A 12,790-nucleotide genomic window follows, 5' to 3' on the forward strand; every position below is an offset into this window, starting at 1 on the left:
ATAGCACATTTATGCTTTTATTTATGCTATTTTCTTTCAATGGATGTAAACAATCACTACTTGTTGATAGTGATCACTATCCCATAGATCCTGAAGGCTCTCACAAGGACGTTAATACAATCATATCATATCATCTCTCTCTCTCTCTCTCTCTCTCTCTCTCTCTCTCTCTCTCTCTCTCTCTCTCTGTGTGCGCGTGCTTGTGGGTGCATGTGTGTGTATGTGTGTGCATCTCTAGCCAACATCGAATCATTCTCCCTCTCCATGATTCTCTCTCTTTCTCTCTCTCTCTCTCTCTCTCTCTCTCTCTCTCCCCTACACGATGTGTATGTACTACTTTTTCCAATACATTTCATTGTCTTACAAATGCAACTAGAAAAATCATGCGCATGCCCATCTTGAAGCAACTAGCAAGCACTAGATAGAAGTCCATGCTACATGCTTGAAAACAATATTGCAATACTTGGAGGTGCATACCAAAAATTATAATGTACAGTTGCAACCAACATTACAATTATGTTTCTTCTTCCTATTGCATATGTTGTCTTGTATGAGATAGTATTGAATATAGACAACTCCCTTTAGTAACAATAGCTATATTCACTAAAGGGAGTTGTATATATTCACTATTTTCATAACCTCTCTTTTATATGTTGTCTATATTCACTATTTTCATAACCTCTTTTTTATATGTTGTCTATATTCACTATTGTCTCTTAACAAATAAGACCTGTCTCTTAGCATAACCTCTCTCTCTCTCTCTCTCTCTCTCTCTCTCTCTCTCTCTCTCTCTCTCTCTCTCTCTCTCTCTCTCCCTCCCTCCCTCCCTTCCTCCCCCCCCCCCTCTCTCTCTCTCTCTCTCTCTCTCTCTCTCCCAATTTGTATGTTTATTTTAATAAGACCACTCTCTCTCTCTCTCTCTCTCTCTCTCTCTCTCTCTCTCTCTCTCTCCCCCAATTTGTATGTTTATTTTAATGATCCCCTACATGATGTGTATGTACTACATTTTCCAATACATTTCATTGTCTCACAAACGCAAACAGAAAAATCATGCGCATGCCCATCTTGAAGCAACTAGCAAGCACTAGATAGAAGTCCATGCTAGTTGCTTTTAAACAATATTGTAGTACTTGGAGGCGCATTTTAAAAAATAATAATTTACAATTCCAAACAACATTACAATTATGTTTCTTCTTCCATGGGTTGCACATGGAAGGGATTTTTGGATACAAAATCCTAAAGTGTTTCTGCATAGGTTGCTAACTCTCATAGATTGGGCAATAGGCTTGATAGGAGAACTGTATCCATGGGGTCCCCCATAAAAGTGGGGGGGATTATGTACGTGTTTGCTGGATTTTGATCCATCTTCTCCACACTGCACAAACAACACTACTGAAGAGTCGAAGTGTTGTTAGTCGATGTCAGTCAAGCATTTCCAAACTTTGGGCTTCCTTCCTTTTCCGTTCGCATGCCTCGCTCCTCTTCCTGCATCGGTAGCCTGTGTGGTACATCTACTCAGGCTATACTCAAAGACAAAGAGGGGTGTGTGGCTAGTGGCTTGGCGACATTCTCTCTTTAGGAGGCCGAACAATCTGTGCAGATTGCCCTACTCTACCAAGCTCTAAATAGCCACATCAAATTGCCTCCCCACCTCCTGTAGGAACTCGACCACACCAAGTCTCAAGAGGACCCAATGACTCCCTAGCTCAAACCCCTTGATAGCAAGGCACCTTAACTCTTTAGCCTCCTATGCAGCAGCACCCCATTCAAATAATAAATAACTAGCCTCCTCAAATTTGGGGGCAACTGTTCACGACCACAAGCTCGATGAGAGTACAAAAGGGGAATATTGCATTATCAAATTTGAACAAAGATTCATGCACATGTCAATTTTGAATTTACACATTGCCTCTTAGAAATGGCACCTCAACATGCAGGCACAAGACTCTCTGCCCCTCTTGCACTATGGCATCCGCCAAATCCCCACACCCCGCATTGCAGGATTGTGTCTCCATGTTCAAAGAAGCCCTGTAACAACCTCATCCAAAACACACGTCCACGTTGCATGCCACCTGCCAAAACACCAAAAATCATTCCAGGTCCACTTGTATGTTTTAAACTATGGCAAAGTCGCTACACAATTGCCAAGCAATACCTCGCATGGGCCTATTGTCCCCATCGCGCACTCGTTCCGTGGTGCTGATCTCATCCTCCCCAAAGTCATCTAAGGAGTTTTTTTATCCCTTTTTAGCCCTAGCATTTGGGCCATCATTCTGGGGACTATCTATTTTGGACTGCCTTCTTTTGTTTTGGACAACAATGAAGGATTTGTTTTAGGGGGGGGGTTTCCTTGTCCTCTTGGGAAGCCTTGTATAGCTCCTCCTTAGTCAGATCATACCATGTTGTTTGTGACAATATCATTGTTTCTATTGTTGTCTTCTTCAAAGCTTAGATGGCAATATAGATAGACTCAAGATGGAGGATGAATTTAGGGCAAAAGATATGGATCCTAACAAGCATTGGATACCTTGGCTCATGACAATGGTCTCCATATATAGTGGTATGGTAGGCATGGCTAAGGCATGGCCAAATACACTACATTGATGTGCATAGGCCATCGTCCATGTATCCATAACACCTTTACTAGTCCACTGCCCACTAAAGAAGACTTTTACATGTGCAATATATACACGTGGAAGAATAATAAATACTCCAAGGAATATTATAGGCCTCCCTATTGCACCCCTGACCATCTCCTTAACCATCAATGGGCACAAAAGTGACCCTTCTAGCGTCTAAGCTAGGATTCCTAACAAAGATACATGCACCAATGGCTTCTCCTCATAATGGGGGCCTTACAAATGTCCACCATAGATCAATGTCAAATACATGTTAAGCAGTGGGCATTGAGTATACTAACAGAGTCTTTTCATTCTCATGTTCCCTAGCCAAAATCTTCTCAATCCCATGATTGTTGCATGGCTTTTTTTTGGAATACTTAGCACACCCCAAATATCGTTCTTTATGAAGAGAAGTCACACAGCCAACTACAAGACAGAAAAAATTTCCCAAATGTTAAACTTTGTGACAAGTGGTTCCACTATAACAAACTTCTCCATCTTGACCTTAGGAGATAAGAGTTGGCCATGCAATCACAACATGGCAATACCTATGCATGCAAGCTTGTGGTAGGCTAATAAGTCATAGGGGGTTTTGCATTTCTAGTGCGATGGTAGTCAGACAGTTCTTTCTCGTGGGTTATATGAAGTGGTTCTCAATGATAGTCGTGTGTAGGAGCCACAATCATGTTAGTGTGTTGTTATGAGATAGTTGCTACAGTTGGGCTGGTAGATGATTGATAGATGGACATGAGACTAGTTCAAAGAATAAGATGTATCGAAAGCTTCTTTTTGTAATTGATGCTTTCATATATTATCAAAGAGGGATCAATTTAGACCATGTGTTTGAATTTTGGTTCAAATTATCCAACAGTTAAATTAAAGCAATACAAGGGTTGCATCCCTTACAAAGATATGGAGGAGAACGATCAAATGAAGTAAAGGAGATGTAATGCTATGGATCTACACTACTTGAAATTTAGGCGAGTTTCACATGTATCCACCAGGCGCAGGCAAAAGTGCTAGCAGCCAATCGAAATCCTTGCCATGAGACTACCTATTTCATATAGGTCGGCCTAAGATGCATGGAAAAATGAGCTAGATGCGACTTGCGCCCAGAAGGGAGATAAAACTCGACTGGCACATCTAGCTCACCCAACAATGTGTTTGTCATAAGCAATCCAATGGCAAGACTTGAACCCAGGTCCCCCTCGCAAATAGCACTAGCACCTTACCAACTAGAGCAGCTCTCACTAGTGTTCAAAAACAACTCATTTATGAATTTATTGAAGCTCCGTCTGCCTGGTGTGAAGCAAGCTATGCCTGGACGTCTGGTTTGAGGTTTTGAAGGGGCGGGCATGGAATTTTTTCTTGCTGGTTGTCCACGGATGCATGTGAAACCACCCTTAGGATGGAAACATATAATTTCCTAGCTTGATCAATGAGAGCCGACTTCATTGCTACTATTTTGAAGGTAAATACCAAAGGTAGATAAGAATCCACTAGATGTCCTTCTCTTACCCTCGCTAGGGTGGTACCTCCATCCCATAGTTGTACATAGTAGTAGAATTTTACTTGAAATATGAGCCTTGTCCCTTGGGCTTAGACACTAATCTTCACTAATGCATTCCCCTAAAGCTACAAGTAAATGCAAAGATGGTGGTGGAATCACAAAATCCCCTACATTCATGTTGTTGCACATTCATGTCGTTGCACATTCATGTCGTTGCACTCATATGAGTTTAGAAAAAACTGTTCACCTTGAGTTCATTTTACAATCACAATTTCGTAATTGCTCGTTTGGATGCATACACTATTGTAGTGTGATTGCATCCAACACAACTTCAAGCCCCCATGTGGTTGTCCTTTGAAAGTAAGATAAAGGATTGTTTCGGGGATTATAGGGGGGTGTGGGGTTGTGCTTGGCAAAATTGACCTTAAGACAAACTAATCAATGAACTCAAGGTTTCTTAAAGAGGAGGGGGACAATGTGGACCACGTAAGAGCCTATGAGGATGAAGGATTATTAAAAAGGACAATTAAAGCTTAAGGAAATTATGCATTCTAGAGGAGGGTGATAATGTGGGCCATGTAAGAGCCTATGAGGATCTAGGATTATTAAAAGTCCAAGACAAGGAAATGATGCATTTTAGAGGTGCTCGTGTGAGGGGTGTTTGATTTCGAAAATCTATGAAGGATGGGGGAGGAGAAGCGTCTGGATGGGTTGATCTTTGGATCTAGCGGGGACATAGAGAGAGAGAGAGAGAGAGAGAGAGAGAGAGAGAGAGAGTGGTAGGGAAATATTAGGTGGAAGGAAAAAGATAAAAGGGAAAATATGAGCCACAAGCGAGGGGTTGATATTTTTAAAATGGCCAAAGAAAAGGGGAGAAAAGGGAGGAAGCTCTGATTGGCAATGGAAGCAAGGCTTGGATAAGGTTGTCGATAACACTTGAAAGTAAAACATAGAAATATTGCATTTCTTTCATCTACACTTGTTTGTGTATATAACTTTGCTTAGTCCTCCATCTGCATCATTCCATTTCGTTGAGCTTACACTCGCCTTAGATTTCCCAAGTTCTCTCCCATGGCTTCCATCGCTACTGCCTCCCTCTCCTCCTCCTCCCTCGCTGGCCAAATCTCCCTCAAACCCCAGAATGAGCTCGCTTCCAAGATCGGTAGCCTCGGTGAAGCCCGTATCTCCATGAGAAAATCCATCTCCAAGGTCTCCGATAGCCCCTGGTATGGCCCCGACCGCGTCAAATACCTCGGCCCCTTCTCTGGCGAGGCCCCTAGCTACCTCACTGGTGAGTTCCCCGGTGACTACGGCTGGGACACCGCTGGGCTCTCTGCTGACCCCGAGACCTTCGCCAAGAACCGTGAGCTTGAGGTCATCCACTGCAGATGGGCTATGCTCGGAGCTTTGGGCTGCGTCACCCCCGAGCTTCTGTCCAAGAATGGAGTCAAGTTTGGCGAGGCTGTGTGGTTCAAGGCTGGTGCCCAGATCTTCGCCGAAGGCGGGCTTGACTACCTCGGTAACCCCAGCTTGATCCACGCCCAGAGCATCCTTGCTATCTGGGCTTGCCAGGTTATTTTGATGGGTGCCGTCGAGGGCTACAGAGTTGCCGGAGGCCCTCTTGGGGAGGTCACTGACCCCATCTACCCTGGTGGCAGCTTCGACCCCTTGGGCCTGGCTGACGACCCAGAGGCTTTTGCCGAGTTGAAGGTGAAGGAGATTAAGAATGGCCGCCTTGCCATGTTCTCCATGTTCGGCTTCTTCGTCCAGGCCATCGTCACCGGAAAGGGACCGATTGAGAACTTGTCTGATCACTTGGCTGACCCAGTTGCCAACAACGCTTGGGCTTATGCCACAAACTTCGTTCCCGGAAAGTGAGGCTGTGAGGCCTGCATTGTGCGAATTCATGTTCGTAACTCTTGTAATTCTTTAACGTTGCACTGCGGTGAACGTTTTTACTGTTGTATGGACGTCCTTTTGCGTCAGAATTCTCTTGGCTAGCTCTGTCTATCTCTGGCTTCATGAAGTCTCTGTTTCTTGCTCACTTTGGAAGCCTGCGTACTCGTTGAAAGCTGTGAAATGCAAGCGTTTATCTCATTGTACATTTCGTTGTACGGTACGTCGCCTCGTTAATCAAATCGGCATATATAGTTCTTTTTCTGCAATTCGATTAAACTTAGTGTGTGAGGAAGGCAAACATAAAAATTCTAATCCTTTATAAAGCTCTTTCCACATGATTTCTCAAGTTATTCTCATTATATATATCGTTTGATACATCTTTCATTTAGTCACCTCATTTGTAAATGAAATACATCAAGTGCAATTAAAATGACGTAGCGTTTATCTATGTAAGAAAAATGCCAAATGTGTTGGAAATCTTACTAATGTTGGAGATTTAAGATAAATAGTAACAATTTAGAAAAATGAAAATGTAAAATATTATGTTCATAGCTTCCAAATTTGATCTTTGGCAATTGTCATCTAACAACTTCATTTTTTAACTCGGGCCAATGCATACGTTTGTCCTTTGAAGCATAGTGCGCAACTCACCAAATCCTCCTCACCACCAAACATTGCCAGAAGAGATGAGTCTCGGAGCGTATTTACATAAAGTACAAACTTGGGAAAATTGTCTTCACTAAGATTGGTGTGAATAGCTTACAAGGAACCATGCCCCATAAATGGAAGTTGAATCTATTTAAAGGAATATGTGCATGAAGTACAAACTTGAGAAATATGTCTTCACTAAGTCTAATTGTTGTGAACAGCTTACAAGTAACCATGCCCCATAAATGGAAGTTGAATCTTTTCAAAGGAAAAGTTTGACACGTGCCCTTGATACACCTTTCCCATAAAGAGAGAAATCATAAGAGATTATCTTCTCCATTTAGTCTTGGAAGGGCAGCAAATTGAGAATCCATAGGGGAAGTCATGTCAAGGAGGTTGGCACTTCTTTACCCTCTCTAGTCACCCATCCCTTGAAATCTTTGCTCTTCATCAACATTTGGGTTTATGTTGATCAATCTAAAACCATGAGAATATTTATAGATTCCCTCATTGAGGCACCCTTGGGGTTTTTCCTTCTAAAATAGCTCTAGCACAAAATCCCAATTTGCTAAATAGCAATCGACTCTTGCTACAAGTAATGTATGTAGCAAATTTCTCTTTTAGGCAACTTACCCAACACCATATAAACCTTCGGTACCCAAAAGCTTGGTACCAATCTAGTTTGATACCAATGTCTAGCATTCCATCTTAGTCCTTAAGACTTGAAGTTATCAAATGCACTCCATACACTATCCCATCCAAATGACTTATCAATCAGAGTCACTGTTTACAAAGGATACATACACTTGACACCTTCACGCTCCTTCTATACATTAGGTGATTAGTTTGAGTTATTTCTCTTGAGATAATCGTCCGCGGACTTCGTGTGTAGCTCTTTTCATAACTACACATTCTTGAAAATTCATAGTCCATGATTTGCTCTTGAAGGTTAAGGTCATCCCCTTAATCCCTTAGAGTAGCCCTCCTCGCGATACTCTTCATGAGCTTCCCAAACATTCCTTCCATAGTCTCTATGCCTCCTAACATGAGAATGGAGAGGCATAGTAACAAGGCGTCACTTTATTACACCACAAGAATATATTCAATTAGTGGAGCTAGCAAAGGTTGTCCTTTTGGTCAAAAAGGGTGTTACCACATCAAACTTGCGAAAACCAAGTTACCTCTCTAATTGAGGAGAAAGGCTCTGGGCATGAGTAGGGTCCTTAAGAGTAAGATTTTGCAGGATATAGGAATCAATTTGGGGACCATTATCTGGTAGGGTATTTACAATTTGACTGGTTCTATTTTGCTCACTTCACTAGTCAAGGCAAGCGCACACATGTAGGTTCTAGTAAACAAGACTATCAAGCAGTATTAAAACAAGGTGGGGATCCCACTATGGCCCTACCTTTTGGAGTGTCATTATAAGTCCAAGTGTAAGTAGCTCGATAAATATTTTGAATAACTTGTGAAAGGAAACGATAGGTGTCAACTGCAAGGAAAGGAAAAGAGAAAAAGCAAGTGAAGGTGAAGGAATATCAGGAAGGGTAGATGAGTGAAAGAGAGGAGAGAAAAGAGGTGAAAAGGTGTATGTGTGTGTCGGGGGGGGAGGGGGGGGTGGATGGGCCATTAAATAAAAGTGGGGACGTGCCTATTTTGGCAAGAGTAATATAAATGTGGTGTCATACAAAGACAAAGAGAGCCTCCATCTTTAGAGAGAAATACCTAACAAAAGACAAAACCTTTAGGATAAAAGACAAAAACATTTAGGACCTCCACAAGCAAACAAAAACCTTAAACCCTAAACACATTAGAAGCCCTTAAACTTCTACTAACCCACATTTAAGCCTCATACTAGCCAGAATTTGCAAGGTCAAATTGACCAAATGAACTAACTTCAAAACTATGGCCCTTGATTAGCAACTCACTAACCATCATCCCTTAGGACCCTTGGAGGGCCAAAAATCCCAAAAAAACATATATATTATTTTAGGCTCATGCTTTTTTGGTAAAAATGCTATCATGTAATGTTACATGTAATAAACACGATATTTGGCCTTATGTAATTGCACTTCTTTCTATTCCTTGCGATTGAACGATTTCAAACATGGTGTAGCTGTACTTAAACATGGTGTATCTCCTTTCATGCATGGCAATCATTTTTTTAACCTACTATAAATTTCCTTCTTGTTTTGCATTAAAGTATGTCCCCTTCCAAGCTCTCTTTCTTGTGCAAACTTGTGCAAAAAGGTTGCAAGACAAGAAAGGTGCAAATAGCTTTGTATTCCAAGAGCAATTACAGGCAAACATTGCAAGAAGGGAGAAGCTTTGAACATGATTCCATGTTACCTCGAGAACGACAATGTTTGTAAACATATTGGTTGTAAACAAATTAAATTTTACCTTGGAAATTTTTGAAATTCAATGGTCGAGAGAACTTTTACTGATTGGGAACCCTTACCTATAAATGTTGTCTAGGCCTAATCAAAATGTGGAATATGCTATCCTGTGCTTATCTCAATATTATTAGCCAATTCCATTCTTTTGATTTGATTAAAGAACTCTAGCGTTGACATTGTTCACAACACTAGACCAAACAATGAAATAATATGAACTGTTGTTATTTAAGAAGAAATTGCTCCAAGCTAACGACAAGAAGAAGCAAAATAGAACGTTGTAGTCATAATTGCTCCAAGCTAGCCACAAAAAAAAGCAAGGTCATGGCATATTATAAGTTATTATATACACTCTCCAAATAGATGTTATTATATACACTCTCCAAATAGATGTTATAAGGTCATGGCATATTATAAGTTATTATATACTCTCCAAATAGATGTTTCCTAAGATATTGCTTATGCATCGATGGTTATATTGTGATGCAAAATTTTGATATCTTTTATTTGACACTGGTATCGCTCGTATGTACGCTTGATAGGATTGTGAGGATCAAGCGACAGCCTTCTTGCTATCACTTTAGTTTATTTTCCAAGATATCACAAGGGATTAAGAGGATGAGTGGAATGAATCATTGTATATACCATGTGTATGAAATGATAAATACCTTGGTATGGGGTGAGAGTATTTCTGAGTAAGCTATTATGGGATTTTAGAAATAAGAAGAGTGAGTCATGTAAAGAGGTAGGCCCGTTGTAAGTGCTCAATAAAATAAGAAAGATCACATGCCAAGCACGTGGAGGGCATGTGGAGAAGTGTGGAAGAGTGTGGTTCAAGAAGGAAGCCTTCTAAAAATCCTATGTGGAATAGGGAGGATGTGGACATTTGGAAAACGGACGGTCCCTATAGGCTCCCACAAAGGAAGGCTCTTGACTTTCTCAATTTTCAAAGAGACATATTTTTTGAGAAAGGACACTTGTCAAAATATGATCAAAAGGAAAATGGACGATGACCCATGCCCTTATGTCACTAAGGTGTAAAAATATCTATTGGCTCAAAATGTAACAAGGTAAAGGAGGGCAAGAATTGCTCTATAAATGGAGACTGTCTCCCCCTTCTCAAGTATCTCATTCTTCTTCCGAGTCTAATGTTTGAGACAGTTTTACTGGTCTATAGTAAGGCTGTGATAACTCTTTGCTCAGTCATCTAAATTTAACTCTTCTTATATGGATGTGAAGATCTCTTATAGCTCTATAATTATATGATAGTAATCCTTTGCAACATCTTTTTCTGATGTATCAATTCATCTCTATGCACTTCTAGTTTTCTCTCTCCCGATTGAATCACCTTTTGGTATGAATCACCTAGCTAGTCCTCTATATGGTGGGTCATTAATGATAAACCTCATGATTAGCCTCTTTTTTTAATCTATTGAGATTTAAAAACACATCAACCTATTAAAGAGAAGCACAAAAGGAAGATCTTAATGCTCTAGGGAGGAAAGGAAGCATGGGAAAAGCTGAATACAAGATACAGAGATAATTGAGAAGGGGGAGAGAGGCTCCTTCTATAGAGAAATTCTCACCCTCCTTTACCTTGTTAGATTTCCAGCCTATAGATATTTTTACCCCTTAGTGCATATAGGGGCATGGCTCACCTTTCACTTTCCTTTTGGGCACATTTTGACAAGTGTCCCATCTCCAAAAGCACATGGCTCTTGAAAATTGAAAAAGTCAAGAGTCTTTGTGAATCCATAGGGACCCTCTCTTTTCCAAACATCCACATCCTCCCTATTCCACATAGGAATTCTAGAAGAATTCCTTCTTGATCCATACTTCTCCACATGCTTAGCATGTGATCTTTCTTATTTAACATGACTCACTCTTTTTATTTCTAAAACCCCATAATATCTTGCTCACAAATAACTCTCACCCCAAACCAAGGTATTTATCATTTCATACACATGGTATTTACAATGAATCATTCCACTCATCCTCTCAAACCCTTACAATATCTTGAAAAAGAAAATACACCGATAGCTAGAAGGCTGACCCTCACAATCCTATCAAGCATAGATAACAATATCAAATTGTGTCACAATACCATACCCATGGTTATAGCTATATTATAGAGGTCTTTATTGCATGTATCAAATTAAATGGACCCCTCCAAGAGTCTCCCAAAATGGGTGATTCAACCCCATTGACAAAGAGCCTTGCATGCACTATACATAGTGAATTAGCCACACAAGCACATCATTGCATGTGTGGATTCATAAACCAAGTAATGGTTATTAGTTATCCATATGGGGTGGCTATGGTCCCTCCTCTCCTTCCTCTTGCCCATCACCTGGTAAATCCTCCATCTCATGAGTACTCCCCCTTGATCTTGCACATCTTGCATTTGCTCTCAATGAGATGAAAGAATGGTAGGAGTGTACACTTTTGTACCCTCACAAAGCTAGAGAGTACCATTTGGCACCCTCTACGGAGGAGCTTTTATATGTCAATAGATTCTTGATGCTGGAATCATTTGCATCAAGTGAGGCATACCGCTCAATCAAATTCACTCCTTTTGCACATCCCCACTTCCCCTTCCCCCAAGGTCTCAAAGTTTTGCTGATGCAATGTTTCGTTTTATGAGGTTTTGGCATAGGGGTTCTATGTTGTGTATAGGGGTTGTATGTTGTGTGGCTTGGGTTGCTTCATTTGTGTTGTGTGGGAAGAATAATGCTTGCTTTGAGGTAGATATTCATGGGGGTTGTGTGAGAGACATGTATGACTCAAGATTTTATACAACTACATAAGACTAGAATATCTCCAATCTTATAGAACAAGCGAAAGGGAGTTTTTAAGCAACTTTAGACAAAATTACAAGTAAATAAGAAAAAATAAAAAATAACAACTTGTTAAGCAAAGCTACACTTAGGTACTCTTCAGTATCCAAGGTTTCAAAAGATTCTAGAATCTCTTGGGTAAATGTGGTGCTTATTAGGCTTTGAAATACCAACTTAATGACAAAAACTTTGAAAGCAAAAATAAAAAAACAAAGCAAAAAGTAAGAATAAGAAATGGAGAGAGAGAGAGAGAGAGAGAGAATTAAATTAGGTTAAATTTCTAGCACAACACAACCTAACCCCCAAAAAAGAACAACAACAAATACTAATGCAAGAAAACAAATGAAACACCAATGCAAACACAAGGAAACAATTATTCTCACAATTCTTTAATTAGTGTGTTTTCAACTTTATTATTTTTAATCTAAAATAATAATAAATAATAAAATAGGGGAGGGAAAATATACAAACATACATACGCACAATCAAGTTGAGACTTTGGTACTCAAGATAGATCCCAAGGGTGCAAGTATACAGAGAATTATACATACATACATGCGCACAAGCAAGTTGAGGCTTTGGAACTCCAAGTAGATCCAAAGGGTGCAAGTATACAGAGAATTAAGTCCAAGCAAAACGGTTCAATAGAGCCAACTCGAACAGAACGTAAGTACATATGTATGTATAATTCATTTATTATATTTCTAATCCTATTTATTATATTTTTATAATTTAAAATTTAAAATAATCAAACAAAAAAGAACTAATTAAAAAAAGGTGATAATAATTGGATGGTGTGTGTGTGTGTGTGTACACACATACATATACATAAATGTATGTATATATATGTAATGTATGTAAACACACACACACATGCAC

General features: G+C 40.0%; 1 protein-coding gene across 1 annotated transcript; it reads left to right on the forward strand.

Moving 5' to 3' along the window:
- Positions 1-5,117: 5,117 nt before the first annotated feature.
- On the forward strand, positions 5,118-6,122 carry LOC147898648 (chlorophyll a-b binding protein 151, chloroplastic-like). The gene has a single exon (XM_087379688.1). It carries the CDS (start codon positions 5,203-5,205, stop codon positions 6,007-6,009), a length of 807 nt encoding a protein of 268 aa, XP_087235814.1. The 5' UTR covers positions 5,118-5,202; the 3' UTR covers positions 6,010-6,122.
- Positions 6,123-12,790: the final 6,668 nt, after the last annotated feature.

The sequence above is a fragment of the Dipteris shenzhenensis genome, chromosome 9, assembly GCF_047967505.1.
Source record: "Dipteris shenzhenensis isolate YYH24624 ecotype China chromosome 9, Dip_SZ_1.0, whole genome shotgun sequence".
Taxonomy (NCBI): Eukaryota; Viridiplantae; Streptophyta; class Polypodiopsida; order Gleicheniales; family Dipteridaceae; genus Dipteris; species Dipteris shenzhenensis.